The sequence below is a fragment of the Danio rerio genome, chromosome 20 (assembly GCF_049306965.1).
Source record: "Danio rerio strain Tuebingen ecotype United States chromosome 20, GRCz12tu, whole genome shotgun sequence".
NCBI classification, from domain to species: Eukaryota; Metazoa; Chordata; class Actinopteri; order Cypriniformes; family Danionidae; genus Danio; species Danio rerio.
In genome coordinates this window covers 3,098,673-3,110,000 of record NC_133195.1, presented here as the reverse complement: position 1 = coordinate 3,110,000, position 11,328 = coordinate 3,098,673, and the positions used below count along the sequence as shown (strand labels likewise).

The following is an 11,328-nucleotide window of genomic DNA, read 5'->3' as shown; positions in this document are numbered from 1 at the left end:
TTTTAAAAAGGTACTAGAATACAAACACTTGAGTTAAATTGTAAGAAAAAATACTTTAGAAGTTCAAGTCTGTGGTATTTGGGCCTTTTTTATATATCTTGAATGTCTCCTAAAATGGATTTACATGAATCCATTGTCAAAAACCCCTAAGATTCATCATGAAAATAAAAAGTTCCATGTAGCCTAATGTTTTGTATTTCTCCAGGTGAATAAAGTCCTCCGCAACCACAACATCAAGCCACACTGGATGTTTGCCCTGGATAACATCATTCGAAAGGCTGTGCAGACTGCCATCGTCATATTGGTACCTGGTAAATGAAACCTTTATTTCTAAAACAATCTGGTAACTGCACATTCATACAGTTCCTGAAAGTGGAAATGGAAGTGCACATTGTTCATGCCTGCTCTTATTAAACACTTGATGACTGGTTGATTATTATAGTAGTCAATGACCTGTGCCACTGACATACCTGAAGTGTGCAGGAACTGTACTTGAAGGGGCTGTTCATAAAACTTGACATAAACAAACACATCACAACCGGTCTCTAACTGTATTATGACGACTTGACATTATGAAGACAACATCATTAATATTGTTATGAGGCGTTATAATTGTTGCTTGAATCTTTTTTCTGATTTGTCATTAAAATGTCTTATTAATTTGATTACTCTGTCAAATAATTTTGAAGAGAGTCATTAGTATTTAATCTAAATTCAGCTGTCGTTGAGGCTAGAAAAATATTAATGATGCTATTATAATATTCATGAAATATTTATAATAGCTTTATGACAATTATGTTGATGACAGATTTATGACAAGTTTTGTTGTCTTGATAATGTTAAGCGTCATGTGAAAGACAAAACAGGTTGTGATGTACTTGTTAATGTCAAGTTGTCATAACAAACAATGTCATCTTTCCATTTAAAATTTCATAACTGACACTTAATAACAGTTGCCATAACATTTGCATTCATGTCATATCATGATCATAAAGTTTTCATGACACGTCTTAGGAACACCCCTTCAAGTAAAGTGTTACCGAACTGTTCCTTTCATGTGTTTGCCTTCAGAATTGCGTCCACACTTCACACTGGCATCAGAGAGTGACCCCGCCGAGCAGGAGGACATCGATGATGATGCAGTTCCTCAGGGAAACGCTGCACTAAAGGACATGGCACCAGCACTCGTTCATCACGACGACACTGTGGCCACGTCTGGAGTGAGCACGCTTAGTTCAACAGTTTCCCACGAGTCGCAGAGCGCGCAGAGGTCTATCAGCATGGAGCTGGGTCGCATGAAGCTAGAAACCAAAAGGCAAGTGTGTTTTATTTAGAATATATGTAATTGCAGCTGCTAGAGCGCCATCTGCTGTTTAAAAATTGTCCTAGAGCGCCGTCTGCTGTTAAAACTAGTCTAGAGCGCAATCTGCTGTTCTTAAAAACTAGCCTAGAGCGCCGTCTGCTGTTAAAAACTCTCCTAGAGCGCTGTCTGCTGTTAAAACTAGCCTAGAGTGCAGTCTGCTGTTAAAACTAGCCTAGAGTGCTGTCTGCTGTTAAAACTAGCCTAGAGTGCTGTCTGCTGTTAAAACTAGCCTAGAGTGCTGTCTGCTGTTAAAACTAGTCTAGAGCGCCATCTGCTGTTAAAACTAGCCTAGAGTGCCGTCTGCTGTTAAAACTAGCCTAGAGTGCTATCTGCTGTTAAACACTAGCCTAGAGCGCCTTCTGCTGTTAAAACTAGCCTAGAGTGCAGTCTGCTGTTAAACACTAGCCTAGAGCGCCGTCTGCTTTTAAAACTAGCCTAGAGCGCCGTCTGCTGTTAAAACTAGCCTAGAGCGCCGTCTGCTGTTAAAACTAGCCTAGAGCGCCGTCTGCTGTTAAAACTAGTCTAGAGCGCCGTCTGCTGTTAAAACTAGCCTAGAGTGCTGTCTGCTGTTAAAACTAGCCTAGAGTGCCGTCTGCTGTTAAAACTAGCCTAGAGCGCCGTCTGCTGTTAAAACTAGCCTAGAGTGCCGTCTGCTGTTAAAACTAGCCTAGAGCGCCATCTGCTGTTAAAACTAGCCTAGAGTGCCGTCTGCTGTTAAACACTATCCTAGAGTGCCGTCTGCTGTTAAAACTAGCCTAGAGTGCTGTCTGCTGTTAAAACTAGCCTAGAGTGCCGTATGCTGTTAAAACTAGCCTAGAGTGCCGTCTGCTGTTAAAACTAGCCTAGAGTGCCGTCTGCTGTTAAACACTATCCTAGAGTGCCGTCTGCTGGTAAACACTAGCCTAGAGCGCTGTCTGCTGTTAAAACTAGCCTAGAGCGCCGTCTGCTGTTAAAAACTAGCCTAGAGCGCCATCTGCTGTTAAACACTAGCCTAGAGCGCTGTCTGCTGTTAAAAACTAGCCTAGAGCGCCATCTGCTGTTAAACACTAGCCTAGAGTGCTGTCTGCTGTTAAAACTAGCCTAGAGCGCCGTCCGCTGTTAAACTCTAGCCTAGAGCACCGTCTGCTGTTAAAAACTATCCTAGAGCGCCGTCCGCTGTTAAACACTAGCCTAGAGTGTCGGCTGCTGTTAATAAACTATCCTAGAGCGACGTCTGCTGTCAAACACTATCCTAGAGCGCCGTCGGCTGTTAAACACTATCTTAGAGCGCCGTCCACAGAATCAATGCAGAATTATTCATGCGTTTCTTTTCACCAACATTTCGTCTGCTGTTTACATATGGCTGTGCTTATGTGTTCTAGGTTGTTGGAGGAATTAGTAGAAAAGGAGCGAGAATATCAGGCCATCCTGCAGCAGGTCCTAGAGGACAGAGAACAGGAGATCAAACTATTAAAGTGTCGAACCGGACCCATCGGTGAGGCTGACATTCAAATGATAAAACAGATTCTTCCTTCCATCTTGGTTTATTATTTAATTCTCCCAGTGTTCCATAGCACATGTTTCCTTATCATTGTGTGTAATACAAACTTGTTAAGCATTTGATTCTCATTGGCTAATGAGCAATATACGGTGTGGAGTTATTTTTCAGATAAATGCACCGCTAAAGTAGTTCCAGGCAGGTTTTGAGAGTTTGGGGTTTGAGTTTCACAGCGGAGGAGAAGTGCAGCGCCGTGTGTTTAAAAGTCTTCATCCATCTTTGTCCAAATATAGCAAATTTAGCAGCATACATACATGCGTCTGTTTATTATTTTCCTTTTTCTAGCACACGCCCAAACAAACCGGCATTTCACAGGGTTAATTTGAATACAGAGGTGATTCTGAACTTTGCATATATGAGGTATTTAAATACAGTAGTAGGGCACCAGCTTGTGAATATAACCATCCTCTTATGCTGTGTTTACACCAGACGCGGAACGCGCGGATAAATTGTGCTATTTGCGCGTAAATAGCCGTGTGAACATTTGAGGTTACTCGCTTCATTCGCGCGTCAAACCCCGCTTCATTCGCGTGTCAAATTAACTTCAGAACAGACGCGGATTCCACTAGATCCTTTCAGAGGTGCATCCAGCTCTTTAAGCTCATAGACTCCTCCAGAAACTGAACCTGGCTGATGGAGGTTTTCAGCAGTGCTTCTGACTGAGCCCAGGCCAGTTTGGGGGATTTCCCCTGGGACACCGACAACAGGCGATACGTCACAATCACGCCCCCACAAGAGCATGCTCCTGATTGGTTAACGTGGCGCCAATGTCCGCTGAAGTTCAGATTTTCGAACTCGAGTGATTCGTGCGAAACGCGCATTAAGCACGTCAAACGCGCAAAACGCTCAATTCACGCCACGCCATTCGCGCGTATCGTGCCATGTGGACCGCACCATTCGCGCAATTCTCGTCATTCACGCCGCGCCATTCGTGCGTATCGTGCCGCAGGATGTCTATTTGCGCGTTTGCATTGACTTAACATATAAATCACTCGCACTTGACGCACGTTCCACATCTGGTGTGAACGCAGCATTATGGTTAACATTAATTATTAGTATTGTTTATAAGCAGACTTGATAAAAACAATCTGCAGAAACACTTTAATTTGACTTTCTCCCTTTGTAGGTGTCATCAGAGGGGGAAAGCCCCGCCCACTAGTGACCATCTCTCCCTCATTAGTATAGGACGTTAGTCTTGTTTTTGAATCTGCCACTATGCTGACACACAGGCATTTGTAGCTCCGCCCTCTTCTGAAAAAAACTGAATTTAAAGTGACATCCACCAAAATGAGGATCAAAGCCTAAAAGGGTCAGTTTCAGAGTTAGAAAACATTATCTGTGTGGTATTTTGAGCTGAAGCTTCACTCACACACTCTAGGGACATCAGAGGCTTTTTATACATCTTGTAAAAAGGGGCATAATAGGTCCCCTTTAAGTTTGTCATGTTTGTTCACTTGTGTTTTGCTGTGTGGTGAATCATTATGCTGGGATACATTTTCAGTGTTGACTTGAGTGTGAATGTGATCTTGTGTTTATGACAGATGCGCCCGTGCAGCTCGTGAACACCCGCAGCTCATTGGATGGAGACGGAGACCTGCAACTTCTGGAGTGGCTCAAACTCCACGGGGCTGATGCTGATTCCATAGAGAGGGTCAGAAACTGTTCACCATCTGGACCTGTATTCGCAAACATCTTAAGGCTAAATATAGCTCCTGACTTGAAAATCTTAGAATAATGCATAGAGGTTTTCACATATAGGTAGTGCTGTCGCCTCACAACAAGAAGGTCGCTGGTTCGAGCCTCGGCTGGGTCAGTTGGCGTTTCTGTGTGGAATTTGCATGTTCTCCCTGTGTTGGTGTGGGTTTCCTCCCGGTGCTCCAGTTTCCCCCACAGTCCAAAGACATGTGGTACAGGGGAATTGGGTAGGCTAAATTGTCCGTTGTGTATCAGTGTGAATGAGTGCGTATGGATGTTTCCCAAAGATGGGTTGCAGCTGGACGGGCATTCACTGCGTAAAAAAAAAATGCTGGATAAGTTGCTGGTTTATTCCGCTTGGGTGACCCTGGATTAATAAAGGGACTAAGCCGACAAGAAAATGAATGAATGAATGTTCAAATATCATGTCTAAAAGAACGTACAAATTTAAAAAATGCTAATTTCCACGTGCATCTGCACCTGTAGAGTCTGTCATTGCTAGGCAAACATCAACCGTTCTCTCAGGAGATGACAAACTGACAAACCCTTGCTGCAGCTCTGATACAACTTTTATTTATGGAGAAAATCAAAAAGTATTGCAGTGTTTGGGTGCTTGAGGAGGCTCGTTCTTTATCCTCGCGCTGCAGATGCTCTGTTTAACGGTTTTCTCGCAAGTGAAGTGTTCAGTTTTTACATTTACAAAGTCCGTCATGTAAATAACAAATGTGCCATGACGTGACGCAACTGACTTTTAAAGGGAATGGGAGATGAGACTTTTGTTGGTTTAATGCACGTTATGCTCAAAAGACACCCAGAACTCATTAAGAGAATAAGCTCAACCCTGTTAGACCATGCGCCAGCACGCAGAGGCGTGTCTGAATCTACTTTTGGTATTTTAAGGATGGAAAAATCTGCTTTGAGCTGCTGCAAATGGCCTTACAGGGTTGAGCTTATTCTCTTAACGAGTTATAGGTGTGTATTTCGCATAAACCAATCAGAGTGTCGTCTCCCATTTCCCTATAAGAGTAATTTGCTTCGCGCTGTAGCGCATTTGATTTTTACATGGCGGACTTTGTACGTGAAAAAAAACTAAACGCTTTAATAGCGAGAAAACAGTTAAACAGAGCATCTGCAGCGCAAGAATTAGAGATGAGCCTCTTCATTCTTTACTTTCACTTTCACTCTCGTGGATAGGGAAACATGTTGAACGCACAGACATCCATTAGCCTATATATAATTTATTTTGTTTGTTTGCAAAGATTTGTTTCAAAACTATTTCTAAATTCAGTTCTAATTTCCAGCAAACGAATAAATGAACAATAATAACGAAGTGTGCTCAAAAACCTGAGTTAAATCCAAATACACATGCTGTGCCCCATATGGTCTAAAACCTGACAGGTGGGCAAATCTAAGCTTGTTTTTAATAAAACAAATATAAATATGGATATAATAAATAATACTGCTAATAATAATAACATTATACAAAATCAAATTGTCATAAATAAACTGAAAAAGCCTCCCGAGATAAAGAAGGCATGGAGGCAGTGGTTTTTATATTTATGTAGAAAATAATAATTGTAATATTTTACTCCTTTAATTCTTTTTCATATGTAAAGATATTTGCGTATTTCTGTTCAGCCTGTGTGTATTAAACAATGTTTAAGCGAGGAGCAAGACTGACGTGCTCAGCACTAGACTTTAGACCTCCTCAGCTGATCTATTGAACAGTCTATTTTAGTTCCCCAAAATAGCTACGCGCCAGCATTGCGCCTTAACACGCCTCCTTTTTTAGACCAGAATGCCTATGGGCGCAGATAAGAGCGCAAATTTAAACAGCGTGGCGCAACATGTCAAAATGAAACTAGCAAACGACAATTGCGTCGCGTCACATTGCGCCTGGTGTATGATAGGGCCCTTAGTGTTTCTGCGCCCTACACTTTAGACTTTGTGCCTAGATCCTTAAAATAAAGCCCTTAGTGTTAAGATGAAATGTTTTGGGAATACATGTAAACAAACATTCTTAAATTTGTTTAGGAATATGATCTGAAATTAACAGAAACATTTATTTTCTGCCCGTACTCACAGATAATAGCTGAAGATTACAGTCTTGATGACATCCTTCATTATGTCACCAGAGACGATTTGAAGACTTTGAGGTTACGGTATGTGAATGTTCTGTAATGTAATCTGCTTTATTACACTTTGATTTGCTCATAGTACTCAAAGAACAGCAAAGAACACGAGTAGGTTATATTCAATATGCGTCACACTACCATTCAAAAAGAACATTTAGAAACACAGTAATAAGGCTGCACAATATACTGTTTCAGCATCGATATCGCAACGTGCACGTCTGCGATAGTCACATCGCAAGATCTGCTATGTTGAGTCTGAATTACTGTTGACCGGGAGCCACAGAACACATGTGGTTTGTAGAGTCACTGCTTAGTAGAGTGAATAGTAGAGTGAACGTTTATTACTTATGAATGTCTCCGCATGTCTAGCAGGTATATAAGGCTTCCATACCATGCAGTTGACCAGCCAAACATTAAAGCGTGATTTGCGATCGACTGCACCCACATTACTATAAAGGCGCCATCTGAAGACGAATTTGCATACGTGAATCAAAAATTGACGGCAGCTAGCTCTCTGCAACTCTCACATGGTCACCCTCTAAAGCTAAGCAGGGATGCGCCCGGTCAGTACTTGGATGGGAGACCACATAGGAAAGCTAGGTTGCTGCCGGAAGTGGTGTTAGTGAGGCCAGCAGGGGGCGCGCAACCTGTGGTCTGTGTGGGTCCTAATGCCCCAGTATAGTGACGGGGACTCTATACTACTCAGTGAGCGCCGTCTTTCGGATGAGACGTTAAACCGAGGTCCCGACTCTCTGTGGTTGTTAAAAATCCCGGGTTTAACCCCGGCATCCTGGCCAAATCTGACCACTGGCCTCAGTCCATCCCCATATTCCAATTGGCTTTATCTCTGTCTCTTCTCCAAAAAAAAGGAGGTGTGTGGTGTGCCGTCTGGTGCAAAATGGCTGCCATCGCGTGATCTAGGTGGCTGCTGCACACTGGTCCCCCCCCATTGTGTCAAGCCTGGTTTATACTTCTGCGTCAAGTGACCGGCGCGTAGCTGTGCATTTATACTTCTGCGCGCTGTCTCTGTTGGTCTGCATTAACACTTCCGAAACGCTAGTGGGCAGTGAGGTGTAAATGTTTCTCTGTGTCGAGTTTTTTCGCTGCTGTTTTGCTTTTCCTGAACACTTCCGAGATGTACAAGTGGCTCAAACTCGCTCATTTTGAGGCAGGAACCGGCGGACGTGCAATAACTTTAAATATGAGGTAAACACAAAACAAAACTTTCCATCCGGAGCTCCTTCACGGGACTCCACACTTATAAACAATCGCTACATTAGGCTCGCGCCATTCGCGCGGCTCCCGGTCCCGCCCAGACTCGTCAGCGCTACCAAGCCGACCAATCACAGAGCTTGCGCTAAGCGTTGTTGCGACGTGTAGTTACATTTTTGAGAGGTGCACGTCAGTGACGGCGACGGCCACGACGAAGGGCTATGCGTCAGCGCCCTAGCATATGCCGGTGTTTGACGCAGAAGTATAAATCAGCCTTAAAGCGCTTTGAGTGTCCAGAAAAGCGCTATATAAATGTAAGGGATTATTATTATTAATTATTATTATTAAAAACATTTCCATTCAATAAATATGCAAATAATATGTGATGCTCAAATGCGCTTGGGTAGCTGAAATGCCGGTGGTGCTGCCTTGATAAGAGCAGAGGAGTGCTGCTATGCTGCCCTATCAAAGTGTTCCTCTACTACATCTGTGTCTCCCAGACACGGATACTACTCCAGACAGTAAAGTGTCGCCCAATATTGAGGCAACTCTCACCTCAAAGGGTGTTAGTTTAGCATCCCCTGCTCCCCCGCCTGTTCGCTCCACACTTTGACGGTGCGCCGCTGTTCTCCTCTTAACCTGCACCTTTACATCGGACCATTTCTTTTGTTTTGTTTAGCATTTATATGCTACCTCTTGTAAAAATTGTACAAAAATATGGCATTAATTATCAGTGCTATGCTGACGACACACAGATTTATATTAGTAGATCTCCTAATCCAGTGGTCCCCGCCCGGTACCGGTCCATGGAACAATTAGTACCGGGCCATAGATATATACACTAGATATCGCATAGAGACCCTGAGCATGCGTCAATAGCGCCGCCACATTGGTACAGTGCTCCCAGGACAAATGTCATTCAACCGCACTAGTCAAGACAGAGTTATTACGTGAAGATGCGGGACTTTAGCGCTGTCTACGGGTGTAGAAACGAGCAAACAAAGAAAACAAAGCACAAAGGCAGAACATTTCATAGGTAATATTAAGTTTTTTTCTGTTTTTGTATGTTCTGAACTTTTGTGCTTATCAGGTAACGTTATTGATGATAACAGTCACTGCATTCACCATAAGACAAATAAGCTCCAACTCGCACTAAACACTCGGCTTATGCTAGTTTTGTTGAATAAAATCAGCGCTACCCTGTAGCAAGATGGTGGCACTATTGATGCATTCCGTCCAATAGACAACAATAGGCCAGGCGACATCTAGTTTATATATCTATGGTACCGGGCCACATAAGAAATCATAAATTATTTATGTAGAAAACATTCCCCCCGCGACTTGGTTTCTTCCACTCACCCCCGCCATCTCACGTGAAATGGACTATGCCAAAATCCACCACGGAGCTGGAAGAACGATAGAATATAGCGCAGTGGTGGTTGTTGATAGTTTAAAGTTATAAAACAGGTATTATAGAGTGCAAATCAGCAGAGCATTTAAGGATTGTGCATATATGTGTGCGTGCATCGCTAAGTAAGTACATGAAATCATTGCAATATGTATCTATATGGAGTTTCACATAATCATGCTAATTATGGCTGTAACATGCCAATGCATACATTTAATTCGGCTATACGGTTGTATTATTGTCAATATGTTTGTCTGTTGAAATGTTTGGGACAGATGTTATGTATTTGATGCATATAAACCTTGATTGAAACCGAATCAGACTGCGAGAGTGCAACTAGCGCATGCGCACTGAGTTGTTCATGATTAACCTGGATGCACGAGTGCAGCAGCTGTGTTCACGTGAAGAACTGAAGAATTTTGCTTACCCCATTGGCAGATTATTTAGCTTGATTCAAGGAAAAACTCACTTTATTTTGGCATATTATTTCTTAAAACAAGACAATTTGTTTTGCTTGTCTAGAAAATGCTTCTTGATTTAGGAACTTTTAGATATTTGGACTAGAAACAAGACAAAAAATCTAAGAAAGAAAAGCTTTTTGACAGTGTAGTGTGAACTAGGCTTAAAAGGGAACTCCTAGGTGATTCTTGCGTTGTGTCTGCAGAGGTGGAGTCCTGTGTAAACTGTGGAGCGCCATCACAGAGCACAGAAAAAAGCCCGGCTGAGGACCACCGCCATCCACACACAACCAAACACCTCCAGTGGGAGCAGTTCAACTCTCGTGTGATTGTTTATATCACATAAATGTGCATTTGGAATATTATAATGTAAATATGTGTGTGCACTTTTCTTTTTTTATTGGTCTGTGAAACTGCAGTTGTACCAGGATCCACACATTCAATACGCGAGTGCTGTTACGGCATCTTTATACAGGAGGTCTGCTTTATTTTTGATATTTGTTTACAGAAACTTGTCCTGAGAAGCTTTTCCAGTCCAAATCTCTCCCGTCTGCAGTTTAAAGACGTTAAAACAAAAGACATCCATGTGTTTTATATATTTGTACATGTTTAATTTATAACCTGTGTAATGTCTCCAAATCTAATATTATTATTATTATTTTTAATCATCGCTAGTTATATTAGCAGATATTCAGAATTACAGCTATGAAAAACTCAGTTATGAGTCAAACTGTACTGTGTTTCTATGTGTAAAAGTCTTCTAGAGCTACATTCCTGAGATTATATATGTATATATATATATATATATATATATATATATATATACAAACTGCACAATGTTTTGCTATCCAGAAGCACAGAGAATATCTCAGCGTGTGTTTTAGCACTTATATCAGGTTATTCAGCAGCACAAGTTGTCGTTTTCTGGAGACTGAAGAGTTTAGCTGAAACTGATGCCAGTTTTTATATCAAGTTTAATTATAAATGAAGTACACGTCTAAAAGAATCATCCTGTGCTTTTATTTCAGTGATTATTTATTATTTTACACACACACACACACACACACACACACACACACACACACACACACACACACACACACACACACACACACACACAGGGCTATGTGAAGTTACAATCATGTTATGGACAAGTTGGATGTTTGCATGATCCGTCTTTGCATTCTGTCGCTTTCATTGTGTGCAGATCGGGATTTCACTTTTGGAGTGAATAAAAGATTTGAAAAACAATCATGCATTTTCCTTCGGCTTAGTCCCTTTATTAATTGCCTGGTTTGATGAGTCTCCATTTCTGCTGCCACATTTGGATGGTCGGGTCAGATTTTGACAACAACAACATGAAAGCATTGATCCATCCTGCCTTGTAGGATTTTTCTGGCACACTTAGTGCTCATTAGTACCAATTGAGCATCGTGTCGATGCCACAGCCTACCTGAGTGTCGCTGCTGACCATGTCCATCCCTTTATGAGCACAGTGTCTCCATCTTCTGATGGCCACT

At 42.1% G+C, this 11,328-nt stretch overlaps 1 protein-coding gene across 2 annotated transcripts in view; it reads left to right on the top strand.

The window, feature by feature from the left end:
* The window catches only part of map3k5 (mitogen-activated protein kinase kinase kinase 5), an 81,574-nt gene extending 70,515 nt beyond the window's left edge, over positions 1 to 11,059 (top strand). Inside the window, exons 24-29 of one of the 2 annotated variants that reach the window (XM_021468422.2) lie at positions 206 to 311; positions 1,072 to 1,315; positions 2,725 to 2,837; positions 4,442 to 4,551; positions 6,681 to 6,757; positions 10,015 to 11,059. In XM_021468422.2, the coding sequence (XP_021324097.1) occupies positions 206 to 311; positions 1,072 to 1,315; positions 2,725 to 2,837; positions 4,442 to 4,551; positions 6,681 to 6,757; positions 10,015 to 10,075 (711 nt within the window). In that variant the 3' untranslated portion in view covers positions 10,076 to 11,059. The remainder of the gene's footprint in view (positions 1 to 205; positions 312 to 1,071; positions 1,316 to 2,724; positions 2,838 to 4,441; positions 4,552 to 6,680; positions 6,758 to 10,014) is intronic. The other variant, NM_001161750.1, reaches the window with a different exon arrangement.
* The last annotated feature ends 269 nt before the right edge of the window (positions 11,060 to 11,328 follow it).